Consider the following 26038-nt stretch of genomic DNA (forward strand, 5'->3'; position numbering starts at 1 on the left):
TGTAATTTTATTTACCTGTTTTAGATTTAAAATTTGTCTTTCTTTTTTTCTTTTTTTCAAATCCTAGAATGTAGGCTGAAAAGGAGGGGAAGTTTAAATAATTCCCACTGTCTACCTCTTAATGTCAATGACTACATTAGTCTTAAACTACTAAATAACACCATAAAGATATTGATATAAATAAAAAAATGTTTAAAAACATTTCAGTATCTTTGGTTTTAAAATTTAAAATTTTTAAATTCTGAAAAGATCTCAGTTTTGAGTGCTTACTTTGAAATAAGAGGTAAGTATTTATCGATTTGAAATAATGAAAATAAATTTTAGAGTTTATAAAGTTTCTCACCTTAAACTAAAAAAAAAATTGTATATATATGTTTTTAAACTATATTTTAATAATTATTAATTTAACTTATGTAAATAAAAAAATATATATTTAGGGAGATGGAGGGGGGGGGGGAGTTAGTCATAGTCCCCCGGGCCCTCCTTTGGCATATGAATATAAATGTCCTAAAATAGTCACTAGATAATACTATTTGGTGTTTTATCTAAATAAATGTTTTAAAAAACATTTCAACTGCTTTTTTACAAAATTTAAATTTTTCTAAATAGATGCCATTTTTAAATGCAAATTTTGATCAAGTACTAGAGAGACAATTGATGAATCTAATTTTTTTGAGTAGACTTAAGTTGAAATAATGATATACAATTAAACTTTTTACTCAGGATTTTGGGCCACATTCTTCATTTTACCTTCAAAAATCATTATTTTACAAGCCAATAATTTTGAACAAAATTAGATAAACGAGGCATTTCCTGAGACAATCAAGTTTTGAAGGTGCTTTTTGGATTTTTGGATTCCTCTAATAAAGTCTATTGGGGTACCAAATTTCAAGAAATTTCCCTAAGCCATTATAAAGATACTAAATGTCCAAGTTGCTTTGTAGTTGCTTCAGATAATCACTAAAATGATGAATCAGCATTATTTCAACTAACGATATCTCTGGAACCCATGTGTATTTTTAATTAAAATTTTTTCAATTGTTATTTTTTTAATACGGACTGCAAGTGACGTAAAAATGAACAAATTCTGAGACGTAAGGGTGTCGAAAATGTTTTTTTTAGGATGATTTCATATGAATTTACCCAGTTTTCAATCCAAAAAAAAAAAAAGTATGACACACCCTGTTATAAAACAAACATAAGCCTAGCTAAGAAAAAAATATACAACACAGAGCTTTAAAAACCACCTAGCCTCAAATAAATATAATCCAGAAAGAAACTGTTGTATGTTTTATCCAAAATTTATATACTCAATATTCTCAATATGAAACAAAAAAATTAGTTCATAAATATGATGAAAACATTGATATGACTAAACTGAGTGCAAAAACATAGCTTTTATTAAATGAATTCTTCTGGTTAAACAGTGAGCATTTTCCAAATAGTTAAAAAAAAAAAAAATATATGTGTGTGTGTGTGTGTGTGTGTGTGTGTGTGTGTGTGTGTGTGTGTGTGTGTGTGTGTGTGTGTGTGTGTGTGTATTATTTTAAATAATTTTTAAAATAATACAAAACATAATTTTAGTTAATAATAAAAATCATTTTGGAGATTTTTTTAATTTTAATCATATTTTTAATTATTCAATTATCAATTATTTATTCCATATTTAAAACTGATTATTTCTTTTTTTATTAATCAATTTTCCACATTTTCATAATTTTGATTGAGTATTATCTGAAGTATTTTTATGGATCTGTCATTTTCCACAAAAAATAGTGCAATTTATAAAAAAAAATGATTTAAGCATACGTTATTGTTGTTAATAAAATACTTTTGACTTTATATATTATTATTCAAAATAACCAATAACAAGTGTTACAGAAAATCACATTTTGATATATCATTTTTCAAAAAAACCAATAAAAAGTGCAATCACAGCAAATCACAGCTGCTTCTTCAATGGTCTTAGCAAAATCATTGTCTGGAAAAAATCTAAGGCTTCATTTGCAGATAAAATAGATTTGTAGTAATTCTCTAATTGTCACCCGGATAGTAAACAACTGGGGTTGATTTTTGACCAGGGCTGGGTTTGATAAAATATAGCCAGGGCCGAGTTTGTGACTGGGGTTGCATAAACAATTATCAATTATACAGTTTGTTTTTTTAATTCAAAATTCATGTTATATTTTGTACATATATACATATATAAACATCGTTATGCTCAACATGATAATCATAATCATCTTACCATTTTGATCATCATAATCATCATCATCGTCATCATCATCAGGCTATAGCTTTCCTCTTTTATGCTGTTTATCTTATATAAACAATCTAGAGCGTTTTCTTTCTTTAATTAAACCTCATTCATACAATATATAAGGCACTCTCTTCAAGTTTTCTTACTTCTACGACTACCATTTTCTCCTGAAGCTTCTACCTCTCTATATGTTGATACCTAAATCACTATAATCTTCTCTAACAAACATTGTCCCATAAAAACACTTTTTCTTGTCGTATTAGAGTCACACCACACATTCATCTGATGATCTACTATTTTGGCAAATTCTAAACCATATAAATACTATAAATATGAAAATATAGTATTTATATTATAAATATGAAAGTTTATATAAATATGAAAGGATATTGTTTGCCAGCATCTAAATAAATAGCAAAAATATGTTTATACCCATAATATGTATGCATAAAGCACATCTTGGAAACTTTTATTCCTTCTGGAACAAAAGCTTAGAAGCTTTTATTCCTTCTCTTCAATATTAAGTCGAGCCTCATTCTACTCCATATTTTTGGCCATCTTGAGCAGTTGCTTTATTAAATAGCAATCATTTTTTTCATCTTTTTAACAAGAACATCTCTCTTATAAACAAATGTCTTTTTATTAGTCCAAGAAGCCAATGTAAAAAGGTCCTGTCTGATGTAACATTAAGGGTACTACAAAGTTCTATCTTTGCTCCTGTAATGTTTCTTATCTACAATAACAATCTTTGTGAAAATTTTACATCTAATGTAACTCTATTAGCTAAGGACTCAACTTTATACTCTTGTCTTGACAAAAAATCTTCACTTTTTGATTGCTTAGAACAAGCGCCGGTTTTAAATCTGATTTCGTTCTGTAAAAGCCTAAGGCTTGAAGTGGCTTGTAGATTTAAATTTTTTAAGGCAACAAAACTCATTTATTTACTGCAAAAAAATATTGCAATACTATTGGCATTCCTATATTGACAAATAACAACCCTCTTACTCTTAGACTAAGTCTAAAAGCACATTGTAAATGTAGTTAGACCTGCTTTATCTGCCAAACTTGAACCATTCTCCCATTGTTGTAAAGTTGCATTTCTTTCTTTTTTCTACAAACACTATTATGGTCAACATTCAAACGAGCTATCATCACTACGATACAAGCTATCATCACTTACGATAAACCAAAACTCATTCTTACTTGGCTTCTTATTCAACAAATTGCATCTTTTTTCTGTGTCTGTCCTTTCATGCTATAAAAACTTTTATTAATTAAGTTTTTTGTCCTTGCACATCAAAAAAGCCTTTTAACTTTTCCCCATTTTTGTGTTTTTATTTTTAACACATCCTGCAACTTTTAAAGTCTTCATTTAACTATTTTCTAGTATTTTAAGGTGTCCTCTATTTTAAAGTATCTCATAACTTAATAGTGGTTGCTTGCAATCTTGTTGAAAGTAAATTAGACTTAAAAAATATACAAATATATGCCAGTATGTAATAAATAGTAAATGTAAATATAAAATTTTAATAAAAAAATCATAAATTTTTTCTAGCCCCGGCTATCAATTCCTGCTGAATCTTATAATTTTGCAGGGGTTGTCATATTAGTTTTAAAAACACTTCTTTTTAAAAGAAATTTCACAATTTCTTTTACAAAGAAGTATTTTTAAAACTAGTATGAAAATAATTGCTACATTTCAAGAGCACAATTAATTTATAACAAGGTTTTGTTTTTGGAAAAATGTTAACACCAATGGCTGAAGCAACAAGAAGCAGCAGAGAGTTAAAAAATTACAATACACAATGACTATGCATATAGGAAGTGATCGGGGCCCTGGCCTCAGCCAAATGTGTGTTTATTTACAACCGCAGCCCCAGTCCCCTCCAAAAAACAGTTCTAGCAGGGATTATTAGCCAGGGCTAAGATATTTATTTAGTCTTCTCTGTTTGAAATTTAATGCCTTATTTTTTTCTGCTATTTAAGTTAAAATAAAAATAGCAAAAAAATGCTTTGAATAAATACTAGATAAAATAATTTAAAAAAAAACTGGTAAAAAAAGCTATTTTTCATAAAAGTTGCACAAATGAACAAAAAAGTTTTTATGCAATTTAAAATAAAATGCTTTTAGTTTTTTGGCAAGTGCTTTTTTAACTGAAAACATTACAAAATGACAAACACATAACTTTAATTGAGGAAAATAATCAAGTTTAAAAATCAAGTTTATTTTGAAAATCAAGTTTATTTTAAAAAACCACAAAAACGCAAATTAAAAGACTAAAATTTTGTTTAAAACATTCCGAATGTTTTTATTTTTATTTTTTCCAAATGAAAACATTCTGAATGTTTAATTTTTTATTTTTTTACTGTATAACATGCACGGAGTGTTGCTACATCGACTATCATTTAGCCTGCTACTACAAGTGTGGCTATATCGACTGAGAATTTGGTTGGGGCAGGCAGTCTAATCAAATAATATAAAATGAAAATAAATAAAAAAATTAATAATTTAAAAAAGAAAGTTTTTCCGGTATCTAAAAAATTTTTTTTTGAAAAAATCCTAAAACTGACTTGACAATGGTAAAATTAAAAACAACCAAGCAAGAGTATATATATATATATATATATATATATATATATATATATATATAAACATATATATATATATATATATATATACATATATATACTTATGAATTTTAATACAGAAAGATAAATTTATTTTAATTATAGGGTTTGTCAAGATTTACACAGCCCCTGCAAAAACCCCAGCCCTGCCCCCAACTATGGTTTATCAAACCCACCCTGGCCTCGGGCCCAGTCAAACATCAGCCCTGGTTGCTTATTATGTGCATATGGATCAATGAAAGGAGCTGTCAAGTGAATAGACAAAAAAATAATGTTCACTTATGCTAAGTTAGACGGTGTAATCTGTATGAGATAAAAAAAAAGAAGCAGATACTGCTGTTATAAGCCATGTAATAAATTTAGTTAAATTTGAGTTAAATTTGAAAAAAAATGTTATCTTTCTGTTTTTTATGTTTTATTCTTCTTGTGTTTTTAAGTAGCTCTGTTTCTTTGTTAAAAAAAAAATTGTTTCTTACTATATTGATCATAAATTTTCAACAAATATGGTGCCCAAAAAAAGTAGAAATAAAAAAGGATATTTACCAAATTGCAGTTGCACCTACTGTCATTCTATATAATGATGGTGTTTAAGGTAAGCTTTCAATTTCTATAAGCTAAGTAAATTAATGGCTATTTGACTAATTAGTTATTGCTTATTCTCTGATTTAAAAAATTTAACATTGACATTCAAATCATGATATTTGTTAACATTTTTCTTGCTTTTTTTTTCACAATGTTTTTGGTATCATGATATTGGATAATTTTTGATTGGTTAAAGCTGATATTGAGATAAAATTGGGTACAGTGTTACTACACCTTATTTAAAGTGTTTTTTTATCAAAAATGCAAAGAATTTTTCAAAATTTTATAAAAATGAAGATATTGATTGTAGTGCACATACTTTACTTACAGGTACCAAAAAAAGTTTAGAACCACTTAACAATTTTGCGTAATTTCATTATTTTTTCAATGTATGAAACGAATATTGAACTTTGATGATAAATTCGAGATCTTGAAGTAAATTCCCCTGTTTCTTTATAAAGTCTAATAATTTTGGTCACAGAGCTATGGGAAACTCCAATAACTGTCGCTATTTGCCTATGCGATTTGGAAGTATGGTTATATAAAGCAATAACTTGGGAACGAACTTCAATTGGTATTTCTTTACTTTTACCCATTGGAAAATACTAGAATATTGAAATAAAATTGTAATTCGATATAATAAAATGACAAACCTGCTTACGGTATATAGATTTATTAGTTTATGTGATGGTTTTGTTAAATATCCTTTGACATAAAATTACTCAATTTGTGTGTGTTTATTTATTGATCCCTTAATGTGTATGCAATTGAATGCGGTGTAAATTCCTTTAGGTTTTAATTAAGGCATGTCATATATATACATATATATAATTTATCATCAAAGTTCAATATTAGTTTCATACATTGAAAAAATAATGAAATTACGCAAAATTGTTAAGTGGTTCCAAACTTTTTTCGGTACCTGTACTTTTAACATACACACATAATTTTAAATGTTGTTTACCCCCCCCCCCCAAGGTTGCAAGGACGACTACAGTCGAGAAGGCTACTTTATTGTGGTTACAACACTCTCAGATCTTTAATTCTGAAACACAAACTTTGACAAAAAAAGGTCATCGCACAGAGAAACAAGTTGAGCTTGGTACTACCAGGGACATGGTGGGATTCCATCATGTCCCTGGTACATCATGTCCCTGGTACAAATTTAATTGAAGCTCGCTTAAGAAGCGAGCGATCTACCACTATACCACTACCCATTACAAAAATAAATATCTTTGATAAATATAGCCTTCAACAAACTTAATATTTATTGATATTTTAGATATACTTAAACTTTATGTTTAAAATATTTAGAAATTTTAAAAAACTATTGATTCGATTTTATAAATTTGATAGAGGTCTTTCACCAAGTAAAAAAAAATCACATTTTTCAGAGTAAGCTATTTGTTTACTTTTTCTTGTTTTAGCATAAACTTTAGTTTTTTTGTGTTCAAAACCTTTAGCAATAATAATAATAATAACAATAATAATAATGATAGTAATACAATAATAAATTAACAATATAATACATCATAAAAGCTCAGAAGAAAATGACATATAAGATGGTAAAAAAAAAAAAAAAAAAGAATTAAAAATTAAAATTAATGATTTTACATACATCTGTAAGTCCTTTGATTTTAAGATATCCACACAAAAAAGAACTTTCTTGATCAACATGCTTTAAAAAAAAATTAATTTTAATTAAACCAAAAGTATTAAATAGTTTATAAATAATGTATAACTAATTTTGAAATAAATTTGATAAATTTAATTTAAAATATATTTTCATAGTAAAATTAAAACAGTTGAACTGAAATGTAATGTAAATCATCATGGGGTTAATAAAGGACTGAGGTTGATATTTAACCGGGACCAGGTTTGATAAATAATAGCCAGGGCTGGGGCCGGGTTTGTGACCGGGGCTGCATAAACATTTATACATCTTAAAGTATATTTTTTTAATTCAAAATTCATGTTATACTTTGTATATATATGCAAATGTAAACATCATTATGATCAACACGATCATCATAATCATCATTATTATCATGATGATAATGATGATAATAATCATTATTATCATCATTATCATCATCATCATCATCATTGTCATCATCATCATCATCATCATCATCATCATCATCATCATCATCATCATCATCATCATCATCATCATCATCACCATCATCATCATCATCATCATCATCATCATTACCATCATCATCATTGTCATCATCATCAACAGTATGAAAAAGGAAGGCTAAAGCCTGATGATGATAATGATCATCATCATCACCAGTCTTTAGCCTTCCTCTTTTATGCTGTTTCTCTAATATAATAAATATCTAAAGCATTTTTTTGCTTAACTAAAGCTCATTTATACAATATGTGAGGCACTCTCTTCAAGTATTCTTACTTCTATCACTACCATTATCTACTGAAGATGCTACCTCTCTACATGCTGATACCTAGATTACTTAAATCTTTGCAAACAAAGGTTGTTCAATACAACGGTTTTTCTAATATGTCTGAGATTACGCTTCCTTTCCTTGTCTAGCTAGAGCCACACTGCACATCCATCTGATCATCTTCTCTTTACTAAAATACTAAAGTTTATATTACAATGAAAGGATATTGTATGCCAGCATCTAAATAAATAGCAAATGTATACGTTTATATCAATATTATGTATGCATAAAGTGCATCTTGGACGCTTTTGTTGCTTATGGAATAAAATTTTGGAAGCTTTTATTAATTCTCCTGAATTATAAGTCAAGCCTCATTCTACTCCACATTATTCACCATCTTGAGTTGTTTTGTAAACATTGCTTATTTTATTCATCTTTTTTACAAGAACATCTCTCTTGAGAACAAATGTCCTTTTATTATTGCAAGAAGCCAATGTAAAAAAGTCCTGTCTGATGTTAAGCTCTGTAATTTTCAGTTTACTAAATCTTAAATCTTATCTCAGATGTTAGATTTTAGAGACTTATGGTTAGTCTTTAACAGTGTCATTAACTAAAGTAAGTCTAACATTTAATTTCTAATTCATGGGTCTGATCTTTTTACTTCTTCCCAGAATAAAGCAGAGTTATTTGCAAAGAAATCTTACTCTAATTTGACTCTTGAATATAATGGCCATACTCTTCCTGACAGTTAAAAAGATTAACACATTTTTAGAAATCCAAATCACTCTGGCTTCCAATGTTTAAGTTAATTCTCAATTAAACACTTCTACAGTTTGTGCTCCAGACAAGATTTCCATCATAGTCTTAAAAAAGTGTTCTCCAGAACTCTCTTCAAATTTTGTTAAACTTTTAAAAAGTACTAAGTGGTTCTAATTTTTTAAAACTCTAGAAAACACTTTGACCTTTCCAACTATGATTGGTCTTCATTCTGTTATTAATTTCTTCATATAAAGGTTTTGAGGTTATGAAATTATTTCTTTCTAACTGCAGTAGTAAAGTTACTCTTGAAGGCCTACCCTCTTCTTTATTTCAAACAGCTTTAAGGGTACCACAAGGTTCTATCTTCGCTCCTGTATTGTTTCTTATCTACAATAACGATCTTTATGAATCTAAAGTGGCTCTATTTGCTTACGACTCAACTTCATACTCTTGTCTTTAAAATCTTCACTTTTTAATTGCTTAGAACAAGCAGCCAATTTTAAATCTCAGCTCTCTTCTGTAACAGTCTAAGGTTTGCAATGGCTTATGGATTTAAATTCCAGACTTTTTGTTAGACGACACTTTTTGTTAAATTCCACAATTTTTCTCAGACGACAAAACGCATTTATTTACTGCAAAAAAAATTGCAATATTGTTGGCATTCCTATATTGACAAATAACAACTCTTTTACTCTCAGACAAAGTCTAAAAGTACATTGTAAATGTAATTAGACCTGCTTTATCTTCCAAACTTGAGCTACTCTCCCATTGTTGTAAGGTTGCATTTCTTACTTTTTTCTACAAATACAATCATGGTCAATGCTCAAACGAGCTATCATCTCTTTAATGATAAACCAAAACTCACTCTTGCTTGGCTTTTTATTCAACAAGTTGCATCCTTTTAATGTATCTGTCCTTTGATACTATAAAAACTTTTATTAACCCAGTTTTTTTCCTTGAACATCAAAAAAAAACCTTACAACTCTTACCCATCTTCATTTTTTAAAACATTTTATTTAACTGGCTTTCTTATCGCTTTGTTTATTTTTTTGATGTCCATGCAAAACAAACACAAGGTCAGCGGTAATAATAAAAGAAATCGTTAAAAAAAGTAATTAAAACAAACAACGCAAAATAGACTTTAGTTTAGCGTAAATAAAAGAAATTGTTAAGAAAAGTAATTAAAACAAGCAACAAATGACAAACTTTTAGTGTTTTGGTTTAGCGTAAATAAATAGAATCGCTGTTAAATTATAAAAAAATGTTGTTGAAACCTGAAATTGATAGATTTTCTACTGCAGTGGAGAACTCTTTTTTTTTGGCAATGTTGGGAGAGGGGGTGATGTTTTAGAGTTCCCTCACCCCACCTCTCTTCTCCCCTCCCTTATTGAAAATTGGTACTGTGAAAATGATTTTTAATCATCATTTCACCTTGCAAAAGTTTAACTGTATTATAATATAATTAATTTTTTTAAAAACTAGAATTTTTCATTTTTTACTTACTAAAACTAATTTCGGAAACTTTCACTTTTTTTTTTAACATGTGAAAGAAAATTTAAAAACACCTATAAAATAATTTTGTTTAAATGATCCTTTTGGGCAAAAAGACAGTTAAAACTAATTAATAAAAGATGCATTCAAACTTCATTCAAATATATTCACAATAAATTCAAAGATAATTTTACTTTAGATTGCAATTGATATTAATTGTTTTTCATCCATGTTTTTTCTTTTACAGCAGGGTTTGGCAGCGACAGAAAGAGTTTTTGTAAAATGGACTATGGTTTTATATTTTTTAGCTTTTTTTTTATAGCTTCAGTTGCTTTGTTTATTTTCCTTTTTAAAATGATCAATAATATCAAGCAACCCTTGGAATTAGAAAAAATGAGGTTGGCAATAATTTGGTAAAAATAATTAAAAAAAAAAAAGGTCTTACCATAAAACATTAAAACGAGGTCAACCCTAATTCTGGGGGCTGTATCATGTTATAACAAGAATGAGTTAGACAAATGAGAATGTTTTTGCAGACCATCCTCCCTCGTAAACTTTTCAAAAGTTTTCAATAGGGCACGCTTGAGGAACAAATGTAGGATTATTATCCTTTAAACAATTTTATGTTATTTGCTTTTATAAAATTGATTTGCATAATGAGCATTACCTAAATCTGGCCGAAATGTATTTGTGTTTACATTGATCTAACAAATGGAATTAATTTAGGTCTCAAGCATTTATTAATAAAGCTTAGCATTGATTGAAATAGGTGATTTTTCTATAAATGGTTTTGGGATACCATCTTTGGAAATAGCAATCCAGTTTAATACCTTTGGTTCATATTTCAATTTCAAGAAACAAGCTGTAAACAGTACTAACAGAGACGCGGTGGGGATAGAACTTGAGACTTCCTGCTTATGAAGCAAACACTCTATCACTACTACATTGATATATATAATTTCTTCATAATATCACTTTGAAAATGCATGAGACCAGGCTTTGTTAAGTCTGCCATTTTTGAACAATTTTAATTAATTTGTTCAAAGAAAGTTGTTAAATACAAAGCGTTGTGTTACTCCATAACCCCATTCACAAAGACTCACACACAAAGAAACTCATTAACTAAATTCAAATTAATTCAATTTAGGTAAAAATTATTTAAGGAGAATTTAAAAAATCAATCTTTTTTATAATTTCATTAACTAACAGTAAACCTAAACAAGTTAAAACATTTTAAAATTTGATTTAAAAATTTTTTAAAGTGGTAATGGTTAAGATAAGCAGTAATGGTGGTAAAGTTATTTTCAAATGAGTTTTGGCTCCTGAGTTGTTACATTTACAAATAAAAGAATAAAGCAAAAAATTACTTTGTTAAAAGCAAACTGACCGGAAATTACCTTAACAAAATGACGTATTAAAAAAGTAGAAATAATTTTCATCATACTTATAATTTTAATTTTTAAAATCTACTCATCTAATCCACTCTATACAATGAGAAAAATAATTTATACAAAATGCAAATAAATTTTTAAAATCTACTAACCTGCAGAACAACTTCAACATCGTAACAATTGCCTTTACTTTTTTGATTTCCTTTAAAGCGACTGCCACTATATAGTAATGTATTAGGAATGCCAACTTGTTTGCTATATTTTGGGACTTCTGGAACTAGTAACTTGGCAGGCATGTTTATATTATTGACGACTATAAAAATTATATATTACATAAACATTATTTCTAAAAATGAATGACTCAAAACCAGGAATACAGTTTCCAAAAAGCACTCCGGATTTGAATGTCACAAAAAGATTACTCTTCCTAGTTTTTGGTATACAGGAGCTCTAATAAAATATAATAAAAAACGCCTGGACAACTAATGGTAAAAAAAATTAAGACTTTTAGGTTAGAGGAACAATCACTTTTTGAACCCTGAGTACTTAGGTACAATGGCAGCAAGGACTCAAGGACTCCAGGCCTCAAGTCTGCCTCAGGGTCATACTGGCCCCCAAGCAAAATAATGGTTGTGGCCTCTCCAGCTTTTCCTTCTCCCTCCCTACAATCACACACTAAAATCTGTATGTAAACTAGGAAATGTAGATACCAGTTTCTTTGGTCACAGGTACCAATATCAATTAATGTGGAAACAAAGCTCTTGAAATGCAGACATTTATTTAGAAAATAAATTCCCGCATCTTTAAAAGCTCTAAGATGTGCAATATGATTGCAACAAATTTCATAACTGGAAGATGGACAAGAAATCCAAAACAAGAGATAAATAGAGAGTATGCTTATGCCTTTCAAACTCAACTAAAAGTTAATCCATGATGACATTAACCTCAGCAATCATTTTTTCCTCTATTCCAGTAATGATTTATGCCTCAATAAACATTTGTCAGTTCATCATGTCAGCATTTTTACTTTTTTTTCATTTTTGGTCAGCAGAGTATTTGTCAGTGCCCACCAACATTATTGCTACTTTTTTAAGTTTGTCAAAATTTGATCTGACCTCTTGAATCAAATACACAGAGTTATACAGTTCATTCACCACTGGTCAATTTCAACAACAAGAAGCATTTTGTTCACTTTGTTTTACGTTTCTATAATTGTGCTCCAGATGATTATGATGACAGTTGTCTCCAGCTGATCCACTTTCCTGAGAAGTCTAATAACTTCTACTATTGTGCTCAGCTGTTGCACTTTGTCATTTGTTAAGTTCTTTTAAGGCTACTTTGAAGTTTAAACGCATATTTTAAATGAGCAAATACTATTTACAACTGAGAACTTAAAATAACTGATTCTGATAATTGTACCTTGTAACTAATAATACCCCGTTTGAAGAGCAGAACACTTATTTTTCCAATAGTTCTTTTTACTCTTAAACTGTTTAACGGAATTACAATAAATCCTGCCAATGAATAAATGCATTAACGAAGACAGAAAAGGCATTATTATGTTCAGCTGATTGCACATGCTCACTGATTGCCTTATGAGAAACTTTAAAATTGCAAAGCACATCTTTGTTTGCTAAAGCACTCTTAGTTTTCCAAAAAAGAAGTAAGATTTGCAGTGAACACTTTCTTTTAGCAGAATATACCTGCCAATTGTGTTCTTTCTTTTCTCCACTTACTAATTTCAAAAAGACATAACCCTTTTGAGGTGCACTGCTAAATTCCTAAATTGTCACAGGTTTAGACTTTGAAAAATCAGTAGAATTTACATCTCTTTTTGCTGATTTTTTGTGATTAACTTAATCAGGCCATTATTTAATTGTATCCATTTGACAGGTTGAGTAGAAAATATTTTGATTTTCTGAGTCTAAATTTTTGATATGTACACTAATGGAGTCTAAAGCTTACAACGCCTCTTGTGACAGTATCAGATCATCTTTTTGCTACTTTGGCAAGGATGCAACAACATTCAGGTTTGTAATTCGTTTCAAGTATTTTATTTCTTACTTTTGCCTCCGGACTTTCTCTTGCTAGGCTTATCCATGTTAATGGAAACAATTCAATATTTTTACTTTTAAAAAAAGAATTTAGAAGAAAAGAAATTTTTAAATTTTTATTTTATTGTAATACACTGCCTGATTTTCGCTTTTCAAACGTTAAAACAAATAATTTTAATGCTGAAATCACAAACTTTAATTAAAAAAATTTAATTTTAACAAATTTTACCCGCTATTGCAAAAGTTTTGCCATTCCTTGTGTAATCAATGCAGCAGAAAAAAATTTTTTATCCAACATGTATACAAAAAAATGATTTTGTAAAAGTATAAAAAGTAAATTTTCATAATTCATTTAAAAAGTTTTTTTTATTAATTAAAAAAAAAAAAAAAGATTTCTTGTTGACTGGCCTCTCAAAATGCCCTGGACCTACAGCGGCTGCCTAGGCTGGACATAGGTAAAGAGGGGTTGCTGGGCTTATAAACAATGTTCAAGGTCATTAAACCTCATGATTTTTTTTTTATATACCAGATCATAAGTCAACCAACATGTTCTCGAAACCAGAATCCAGGAAAACATAGAAACATAAAGTCAAAGTTCTTTTGGGACTACACATACCTGCTAATAACACACACACAACCAGAAAACAAAGGATAAAAATTAGAGAAATGCTATTAAATAATACAAATATTTTTTGTTTTTTCTATTGGTTATTTGGTGTTTTCTAGTGTCTATAAAGCCTTTATTATAGGGTGAAAATTTAGTTAATTTTGTGAAGAAAAGAAACATTCAGTTTATTAGTCAACTTTGTGTAAAATTTATATGGCTTTTAAAACTTGTAGTAACTTTAACCTTGAAAGTAATAAAACTTGTTTTTATTGATAAGTTATAAAATTAATTTAAGGCAATTTAAAAAAAAGGAACAAAATGATAATCAGTTATTATTTTATTAGTCTAAATGAAATTAAATCAAGTTATGAGTTTAAATAGAGGTTGGGAGTGTTTAGTATAGATAGTATCTAATAGGATTTACCAGAGAAATTAAGATCTGGAGATATAAAGTTAAAGGATAGTATATGAAAACTTGGAGAAGTGGTTAATGAACAAAAAAAGAAGGCTGGAGTTAACAAGATATGCAAGATTGGGAATACTAAAGAAGTGATATAATCAGTTAAATTCAGTTATTGCATAATAAATTCAACATAATTTAGTATAGTCATAATCCTAAGTAATCAACAATACATGTTTATTTGCAAGAACTTGCAAAAAAGTGTATTAAATCTTTTTTTTACTTTTCTTAAGTTATTTAATAAAACAACAAATTATTATTATTTAATAAAATAACAAATAAATAAAGTATTTAGTTAACTGTTATTTTATTAAATAACAATTAAATTTGTATATCTACGTGTAAGGAACATAATTACATAAAGTTTATGTACGTTACTTTTTTTTAAAACTTGTCTTTAATTTCTAGAAAAATACTGCAATATTATATTCTTACGTTTTTAAGTGTAAGAATATAGTTTTGTAGCGCTTTACTAAAGTCTTTAGACTAAAGTGCTACAAAATTGTTATGGTAAAAAGAAAGAAAATTTAAAAATAATAATAATGTTGATTCAAAAAATCTTAATAACTACCAAAAATTTTATTGCTTTTAAATTTTGTTATTTTAAATAGATGTAGACAACTATCTTTATCTAAAATAAATAATAACATACAAATTAGGCGCTACTAAGATTTCCACCTTATATCTTCACTTAAATTTATATTTAAAACGGAACTTTTTTTTTTTTTTTTGTTGATTTGTTTGCAGCGCGAAGTTTTATCCTAAATATTATTATACCGCTAACCAAATATACCGGCATTGATATCTTTCGGTATTTGTATTAATAATAAATGGCATCGGTACTTGTTAACATTTTTGAAAAGAGGCTACTTTGATTTTGGTAATTATAAAAATGAATCAATTTCTATCGTCAAAACACTTCTAGATAACAATATTTTACCTGAAGCTTTAGAAATTTTAGAAGATAATACTTTAAGAATTCCGTTTTTCCGTTTGCCAACATATCTAAAAAACGGACCGTTCGAAGACTTTTATTTGCTGTCATCATAGTCATAAGAATTATTTCTTGTGAGTATACTATCATTTAAACCTACTCATTTATTTTGGAATTTAAGGGCTTTAATAAAAGGACTGATGTATGAAGACAAAAAAAGCAAGCCGTTATAACTTGCTTTTTTAACAAACAATGTTTTGTTGCTCCATTTTGTGCAAAATAACTACAACAAAAAAAGTTGTATAATTTTAAAAAAAAGTGACAATACATCTTTTCAATAATATAACTGAAAAAAAAAAGGATTTTTATGCATAGTATTTCTTTAGTTAGCTTATTACCCGTTATAATTTTCTGTGAGGTATAAGCCCGCTATATATAAATGCTTTTTCAGTTGTAGAGAGAAAAAAATTTTGCAATTACAAATAGGCAAAAAAAATAGGCAAAATAAATAGGCAAAAAAAATAGGCAAACCATTAAGAAGATAATAATGGTAAAAATTTAATGATACGATCGCTATAGTTACTATTTATCAACGACATGATAAGTAGTAACTATTTGAAAAGAACTTACGATGAGTTTTTTTCAAATATGTAAGAATGAAGATAGAGGTTCTAATATTGAACTATAATGTTCAAACTACATTTTTAATACTGATGTATTAAAAAAAAGTTTCAAATTAGAGCGTAATTATATGATGATTCAATACACAAATATGTATGTATATATATATATATATATATATATATATATATACATATATATATATATATATTGCTTATATATGTATATATATATATATATATATATATATATATATATATATATATATATATATATATATATATATATATATATATATATATATACATATATATATATATATATATACATATATATATATGTATATATATATATGTATATATATATACATATATATATATATATATATATATATATATATATATATATGTATATATATATATATATATATATATATATATATATATATATACATATATATATATACATATATATATATATATATATATATATATATATATATATATATATATATATATATATATATATATATATATATATTGCTTGATAGTAGGAACCTTTTAATTCAAAAAGATTTGCCAAACCAAAAAAGGTCTTATTGTCCAAGGTGGCTCAACACAGGTTCTTACTTATATTGTGGATATGCAAGTATGTATTAAAGTAAAAAGATTTAATAAAATGGCCGCGAATCATCTTCAACCAATTTACCCTTATTAATCCTTATTAATCCTCAAGTTAAAAATGTACAATATCTTATTGAAAAGTATTTAAGATGCTCAGCATGGAATTCCTGTTGCAAAACCATGTTACAAAACGTTACTGTGCAGCTAAATTTGAATATAAATTTGCTTTAAATAATATATGATAATCAAAAAAATATATATAAAATAGGGAGTCTTGCTTCCAAAATATACATACAAATTTCCTAATTTAATCTAAAATCATATATATACAAACTTCCTAATTTAATCTAAAATCGAAATAAGACTTATGAACTTATCTTCAGTTGTCAAATAATCATTAATGAGCTAATTATAAATATATTGGTTTGTCCTATGTTAGCTTTCCCTGTTCACACGCAGTTTAAATAGGTAAAATGAATTTTTTTTATCCTTAATAATATTTAAAAAAAAATAGTACAACAAATTAGTAACAAAGCCTTACTAAAAATAGAAATGAAAAAGTTTTTAAAACACGGTTTTAAAAAAAAAATTATCTTTGACTTTTTAGAAGCATGATCGATATATCTGAGCAACCTCTTGTCTTAAACAAACTTCTTGAACAAAAAGTCTCGTTTTAACGGCAATAAGATCTCATTTAATTTCTTTATATAACTAAATATGATTAATATGAATACGAAATTTTTATTTTCGTATTCATATTAATGATACTTAGTTCCTCGAATGGAATCAATCACCGTTTGATTTAAATATTTAAATGTAAGGTCTATTTTTGTAAATGTTGCTTTTATTTTGATAAAGTTATCTACGCCTCCTCTTAATGAATAGGTTGGTAATTTAAAATATGGACCAAAAGTAGATCCAAGTTACCGGTTTTTGGCAGACATAGTATGTATGTACAGTTTTGTACATACATTAATTTAATGAAAAAGATAAGACATTTATAGTTATTTCTATAGAAATAACTATAAATATCTTTCCTTTTCTATATATATATATATATATATATATATATATATATATATATATATATATATATATATATATATATATATATATATATATATATATATATATATATATATACACACACACAATATATGTCGTCTTATAAGATGACATATATTGATTGATTTGATTGTTAAGGATAAATGCAGTAAGCAATAAATAAAACATTAACTATGGATTTTGGTTTGTGCAGGCAGTCTAATAATTTGAAGAAATTTACAGTTCAGTTCAGGTGATAAATACCCAAAAACCGGGAACTTAAAAGCACCTTCGGTCTTAATGAAAATACTTTCGGTCTATGTTGTAAATTGCTAAACAAATGTATATACCCAAAGGCCGAAAAGTTCTAAGAGCCGACTTTTAAAAAATTGTCGGTTTTTGAAATAATTTCAAGAGTCTCCAAAATGACTAAAAAAATTGTTCTTGTTAATAATAATAAATGTTGATACGTTTGGTACCTTAATTATGGTAAACAGCTTATTAATTTAAAAATTAGCATCACTAATATGCATGCAAATAATATAGCATTGTTTAAATTTATGTTAAAATAAATATTAACATAATTAAAAACAGTTTTTTAATGAAACCATGTATTATATATATTTAAATTCAAAGGAGTTTAGGATAAAGTAAAAACAGAACAAAATACAATTAAGTATTTATAAATTTTATTAGACAAAAAATTTATGGAAACAACACAAAAATCCTTTCCTTTTTTTTTTCGTTTTTTTTTCTTAAAAAAACAATTACCCAATTAACAAGACGGTTAAAAATTTTTAAATAATTTTGTTTCTTCATTATTTTTCCTTGCTTATTTTACACCATGCATTTGACAAGAAACATCTAATAAACAGCTATAAAAGATGTTTTTTGTAATCGTGGACTTTCTTTCTGAATTAGAAAATTGTCCAGTAAGACATAAATTACTCTGTTATTTCACCAGAGTGGAATGCTCAATAAGAACATGGCAGTGGTATGCAAGTAATGCTTAAAGGTAATCCATAATATTAAAAAACAAACAACAAAATGCACATACAAGGCAAACATGTCATTGATGATAAAAATTAAATTTTAATGAAACAAATTTAACTAATAGTTCATCTTTGCAAGTTTACAGTTGATGAAAGATGAAGCGTTTATTACAGGGGATTGCATGGTTCTTTTCAAAATATCTAAATGTTTTGAAATAACCTTGCAATAAGAAAGATTTAAAATGTGAGTAGTACACCCTTAATAATGGTTAGGTCAGTTAATCAGCTCAGACCTTAAAAGACTTATTATTCATCACAACCATCGTTATAATGAATAATAGGATTAGTTGATACTATTGACTACAAAATTATTTTTAAAAAATTAGAGTGGTACAGAATAACTGGAAGTATATTAATTTTGCTGAAAAGTTACGTGTATAATTGCAAACAGTTTTGTTATGCAACATTTTATCTAATAATACCATTTGAACTCAGAATATATATATATATATATATATATATATAGATATATATATATATATATATATATATATATATATATATATTAAGTTTAGAAGTTGTGCACTTATTTTTGAGGAATGAACTTCCAAACTAAATGCTTTTCCGCAGTGTTCTGTTATAAGACCGTTAGGTATTCTTGGAGCACCTTAACAACTAATTTATTTATTAAAAAAATTAATAATAATAATTTAATAACTAATAACACCTTAATAACTAATTTATTTATTAAAAATTAAAAAAAATTTATTCAAGAAATTATTACTCTATAACTAATAATTATTTAATAAAATTGATAGTTGAAATATATAGCTAAGAAATAACAAAGAGAGATTTTGAGTAATCAATCATTTCAATGCGAAAATTATTTTTGGTGTTGTTCTCAGGTTTAAAATAAATCAAATATAATTTTGGTGCAAACATTATTCCCATTATAGTTATATTGATTGATAATATGAGAAAAGCAGTTGCAACAGTCCTCAAATTTATATCTTCATTACCATAGTAAAGAGGAAAGTAACAAATTAATAAAATAGAAGATATTCCAGAGCTGTATGTTATAGATTGTGTTTCGTTAAAATAAGAAGGAAGATTACGAGTATGAAAACTTTGAATGGCGGATACCAACAGCACACAACCAATATAAATAACTTGTGCTCCGAATTGAGAGTCTGATGAGCATTCAAACAACCTGATTTTTTTTTCACTATTTATGTGCAATAAAATAACTGGAGGTGACTTAATCATCAAAATTGTTCCCAATAAACTTTGAACAACTAAAATAAGAGCGAACCTCATCCAATCAATAGAGGTTGCAATAATTTTTCGCTTTTTAGTCATGTGATATACTCTCTGAAAAATATAAGTATATTTTACTGTTTTTATGTAAATAATTGCTGCAGAAGCTGTAAGCAAAAACCCAACAACCAAATGTCGAATGTAACAAATTTTAATCATCGGTTTAATAATATATAAAATTGGGAGAAAAAATGAAATCAACAAATGACAAAGTATTTGTGTCATAGACAATGTAAAATTAGCTGACTTAACAACGGGAGTCTTTTTTTTAGAGATCAATATAACCATTATAATAAATCCAGATAAAATGTTAACAGCAGAAAACCCGGTTATTATTAAACCCTCAGTACTCTTAAATGTTAAAACCTTTGTATTAAAAGAATCCTTGCAATACTTTTTATCAGCATTTGAAATAAATCCTGACGGACAAACTCTGCATTCATTTGTATTGTTACCTTCTTTGAAAGAGTTTTCTTTGCAAGGGTCGCAAGATTTAAAACGTTTATTTTTATCTTTCGCTAGAGAGTTTTTAATTTTTGGTTCGAAACCAGGCAGGCACGTTACATTACATTCCGATGACACAACAAAATCTACATTTTTGTTGTTAAAATATATTTTGTAAATATCATTGTATATTGGCGATTCTTTATTCAATTCAAACATGTTTATTGGCAGAAATTTGTTTATATACAACGGCTCGAGCATTGTATAATCGTCGTAGAAATACGAAGGGCAAAAATCAGATATGCGAATTCTTTTTAAATTTTTTTTAAAAATAATGTTATTAAACTTATGTTTTATTACATCAGCGTATAAATTCAAAGATATATTGCTTTCTAAAATAATCGTTTCGATTTCAACTCGGTTCAATTCGCATATTTTTAAAAATGTGTTTAACCCGTCAATAGAATTGGTTAAAATGAAAAGATGTTTAACATAAGGCATTAATTCTTTTGCAATTAAAATCATTTGCCAGGTGTTTTGGTAATATACAGAGTATTCTACATAGCAAAGGTCAGTAAAACGCTTTGTTATTGATAAATAATTAAATTGTTCGCTTTCCTCTGTGGTAATAATCAAAAAAATAAACTTTTTCACATTTAACCAATGAACAATAAATAAGATATCTTCTTTCATTGGAATAAAATATGTTCGTATTAAATTGAGCTTGTAATTCATTCCAAAGTTGTTGTCGTTAAAATCAAACAAAAAGACATTGTTGTATGGAGCAACAATATCGGAGAGTAAAGACGTTGTTTCTTCTTCAACATCCGTTAATATTTGCAGTGTTCCGTATATATACGAATCCTTGCTCAAATATCTTCCATAGGATTTTCCAATAATCAAGTCCAGTACAACTTCTTGAGACATTGTATAGTTATAAGAGGTAAATAAAAGAAGACTTTCATTTTCATACCTTTCATTTTCAAAAATATTAAGAGTTGAATCCAATCCGTCCTGGATGCAAACGCTTACGCATTCTTGAAAAAAAGTTGATTTTGGACTCTTTATAAAAACTGTAGCAGTAACGCTGAAATTGATATATATGCTAAGGAAATAAATGTCTAAAGTTACAAGTTTCAAAAGCAGAAAATAGTTCTTTTTTAAGCGCATTTTAGATTAAAATGTTAGAAGAAAAAAAAATTATTCTTAAATTGTTAAATTATTATTTTTTGTTAAATAAACATTTATTCAACTATTTTGATAAATTGTTAACAACAAATGAATATTTTATATATATCAGCTGGATTAGCTATTGCTTTTTCTCATGAAAAAAATATATATTCTTTTTAAGCTTCTTGTTTAAAAAAATTTGCCCCCTGTCACAATTAAACCCTGCCCAGTAATTGGTAATAAAGAAAAGCAAAATATAAAACAACACTAACAAAAAGTAAAAAGACAGCTGAAAGAAACGAACCAACTTTCAAAACTTTTTAAAGCTGTTTTCAAAAATTCATCTAATTTGCGAATCAATGCATTTTACAAATATAATTTAGCATATATTTGTTTAGTTAAAAAAAAAAAAAATGTATTTCACATAAATTTTGTATGACAGTGTGAACTGGGTGTAAAATAAATTTTATGTTTTATGCTATAACTTTATAATTATTTAATGTGATTAAGGTAAGTTGAAATAAAAAAGAAATTTTTTTATTTTTTTATTTGCCATGTAAATTTATTAAAGTCTTAGACCATAATATAAATACAAATAGCAGCGGCAAGAATAAGACATAATTGGTCTTATCACCAAGCCCCTTTGTTTATACCGTAAATATAAAACAACAAAAATTAAAAAATTTTTTTCTAAAGACTTACTAAAATAAAAATCATCAGTCGTAAAGTCCTACTTTAACTTTTTGTTTTTCTATTGGTTAAGAAAAATTTAAAGAAAAGAAAAGAAAAAGTAATTAGTACAAAGAAACTATATTACTAAAAAGCATGCAAGCAAATACGCATAATCCTGAAGCATTCCTTTTACACCAGCGTATACCTTAAAATATGTGAATAATTCTTATATACCATAATTTTTTATAAATACCGTAAAATCGCCTAAGTTGGTGGCCGACACCATTTAACTTTATTCATTTAAGAAAAAATATAAAAAAAGCATGCAAAAGTCAAATTTTAAAAACCTTTTTTTCTCAAATAATTTTTGTAATTAGTTCGTAAATATGAATCTATAAAAAAAAAAAAAAATAGCATTTAAATGCAATCTACTGAAATAATTATTTTGCAATTCTTTTAGGCCGGGCAAAAAAAAAGTCTTTTTTTTTTGCCCGGGGCGACGCCCTCCTTTGTTACTGATATTATCTGAATTAATATCATAACTTTACGATAAAATAACCTTCAAAAATTAGTTTTCATTATTTGTGGCGTTAACTTTGTGATAGGTTATTAGTATTAATATAGCGGCCGAACTTATGAGATGGTATTGAAAGTTCGTTCAAAGTAGATGTTTTTATTTTAAATTAAATATTGAGTTCAAGTTTTTATTTTTCATTTTTTTATTTTTACAATATCAATAGAATTTTGTGTATGTTTCAAGAAAACAAATTGAAATTTTATTTATTTATGCAAGATAAATAAATGTTCAAAGCTTAAGTGACCAAACTTAGCGATTTTACGGTATTTTAAAAAAAAAAGAAAAAAGAAAAAAAAAGAATAGAAGCAATAACAAGTGGCACAATCCATTTCTAAGATCGTCAAGCCGATAATGACAAACCTCTGATTGTTGGCTAAGTTTAACAGTAGCAATAATTAAAACTTTAGAAAAAGCTGAGCGCTACGTCGTTCATTAGTAGTTTTTGCTTCAATTTGTTCTTAAACTCGTTAAGTTTAGCAATTGTTTTAAGTTCATTAGTTAATATTTTATTCCATAATTTTGTCCTCTGATAGAAATTGAAAATTTCTATCAGAGGACCAAAAATAACATTTGGGATGCATAATAACTTTTGGGATGCATATACCTGTTATTTGAAAATCTGATTAGATATCTATTCTGATTATTTTGAATAATGGGTAAAATATTTTAGGAGATTTATTTTTATTAATTTTGAACATAAATACAAAAATTTGATAGACATTCAATTGATAAATATTAATTATACATGAATTTACAATTAATGCTTGGGAGTGTTATTCAAATTTAAATAACTTTGTTATCGAAATAATTAGTTTTAATTGAAATGTCATCAAATCAAGATAAGAAGTGAAAAAAATTTTCTCGCTTTGCATTTTCTGGTTGAAAATCCTGGTGTATCAAACAAAACAACTTTTAAAAAGTTGCAGATTGCTTTAAGAACAGTGAAGGGCGTTGTGAAACGATTTAAGGACACTGGTACAATCTAAAGGAAATCAGGAAGTGGAAGAAAAAAAGTTTTTGTTTGACAAAATCTTGTTAAAGTTAAAGTTAAAGTTAAAGTTGCTAAAGTTAAAGATCCCATAGACAGAAATCCGGAAATTTCAGTCCGAACTTTAGCAAATAAATTTAAGACAAGTGTTCCCACTATACAAAAAGTGAATAGAAATTGTGACTACAAATCTTATATAAAAAAAAGTTCCTTGTCGTAAAGAAAAATGTTGCAATTTGCCGTTCAAAACTGATCTATAAAAAATTATATACTAAAAAATCTTGTTTGAATACACAATGACACAAAAAAAAATTTTTCTATGCTTCTTTTTTAATTTGAGTGTGCTGAGTCTGAATATGACATTGGTTTTTTTTATTGCATCAACCGTTTGATCATAAAACCATTCAATTAAACATATAACTAATATTAATCATTTTGCATAAGATACAACTTTAGTCAGTATATAACATTTACTAGTTAAAAAATGTTATTTTATGTTACCAAACGTCATGTTACATCACATTACATACATTATTACATAATGTTACATTATGTTCTAATGTAATAGCCTCTCAAAATCTCAAAAAACACTAGAAGGGAACAGTAGAACTTGGTTTTCTTTTATGAAGTGTGTCGTCATCGCGTATCAAACACCAGATGTAGTCACCCATCATAGCTGCATCCCATCTGTCCTGGCATCTTTTCTCCATTGCATGGATAGCCTGATGAAAACGTTCTTGATGCTCTTCACTCACATCACCCAAATTAGGTCTAAAAAATTCCAAGTGTGAATGCAGGTAATACAGCTTTATTGACATTCTGCATTTCATATCTGCATACCGTACAATTAAGTTTTCCACTAGCTCTTTGTAGTTTTCACTCTTGTTGTTGCCTAAAAAACTATGAACAACATGTCTAAACGCAATACATGCTTCTTTTTCAACAGGAGACATTTTGTCCTCCAGCTCCTTAAATGCCAACATAACTTTAATCTGCAAATACACCAGTTGAAATTTTTTGCATCTGACACCTTTGTAAACATCTGCCAATTATGCTGGAACGCTGCACTAGCTGGGTTTAATGCTTTAATAAATTGTTTGACAAGACTTAGTATAATCAGGAGTTGATTAATAACATTGTGCGAACCAGGCTGTAAATGTTCTCTCACTGGCTATTCACGTCTTGTGAAGTGCTGGTCCGCAGCCCTGTTATCCCATAAACAAAGAAAACATGAGTACTTTGTGTATCCTCTTTGAAGACCGAGAAGAAACGCTAGCATCTTAAAGTCTCCACATACGTCCCACTTGTAACTGTCGTAGTTGATTTTCTCAAGCAGCAGCTTCACGTTCTTCTAGACTTCCTTTAGATAAACGAAGGAAATTGGTTTCCGTTATGGAGCAAAACTGCCTTAAGACTTCTTGTTAAACTGTCAATGAATAACCTTCACTTTTCAAGATTGTGAACAATGCCAATGTCATCGAAAAGACCACGAACGTCATGACAGTAGCACAGTGACTCTGATACTACATAAAAGGGTGCAAATGTTTCATGTCTTTTTCGGTATTTTGAGGTTCTGCAGCTTGAATCCAATAAATTCTATTCTTTCAAACGTGATATCAGTAGTTCTGCATTTGATTTAGTGAGACATAAATCTCGTACTAACTTATCAAGTTCTTGTTGGTTAGGGAAATGAGGTGAATTATTTGGTTTCCTAAAATCATAGTCATAACGGAGTTCATCCGGTGTGTCTACATCAGAATGATATGCAGCTGCTTCTTCGGATTGAGGTGGGTTAAGAACAGGCAATTCATAACTGTGTGGAACTGGTTCAGTAGAAGAGGGCATACTTGGATAAACTAGAGTAAGCCTATCCTTCGACTTTGAAATGTCAACCATGCAGAAATAGCAGTCATCATGATGGTTCGTCGGTTCTCTCCATATTCTCGAAATCGCAAAGGATATTGACTTTCGGATTCCACGCAGCCATCTTGCCACAACTGTAGTGTGGTGCCCACA

General features: G+C 27.6%; 2 protein-coding genes across 2 annotated transcripts in view; both read right to left on the reverse strand.

The window, feature by feature from the left end:
* The window catches only part of LOC100209007 (glucose-induced degradation protein 4 homolog), a 28583-nt gene extending 16728 nt beyond the window's left edge, over nt 1-11855 (reverse strand). Inside the window, exons 1-2 of the mRNA XM_065803261.1 lie at nt 11672-11855; nt 7089-7148 (exon numbers count right to left, since the gene is read on the reverse strand). Of these exons, the coding sequence (XP_065659333.1) occupies nt 7089-7148; nt 11672-11815 (204 nt within the window). The 5' untranslated portion in view covers nt 11816-11855. The remainder of the gene's footprint in view (nt 1-7088; nt 7149-11671) is intronic.
* Nucleotides 11856-19685: 7830 nt separating this feature from the next.
* LOC136083134 (metabotropic glutamate receptor 1-like) lies at nt 19686-21542 on the reverse strand. The gene has a single exon (XM_065802543.1). The coding sequence runs from the start codon at nt 21540-21542 to the stop codon at nt 19686-19688; it is 1857 nt and encodes a 618-aa protein (XP_065658615.1).
* Between the last annotated feature and the right edge of the window lie 4496 nt (nt 21543-26038).

This window comes from Hydra vulgaris, chromosome 08 (assembly GCF_038396675.1).
Source record: "Hydra vulgaris chromosome 08, alternate assembly HydraT2T_AEP".
Lineage (NCBI taxonomy): Eukaryota > Metazoa > Cnidaria > Hydrozoa > Anthoathecata > Hydridae > Hydra > Hydra vulgaris.

Bases quoted from the DNA above. Each gene is read 5' to 3' on its own strand.
- LOC136083134 (XM_065802543.1), bottom strand. From the start codon at position 21,542: ATGTCTCAAGAAGTTGTACTGGACTTGATTATTGGAAAATCCTATGGA.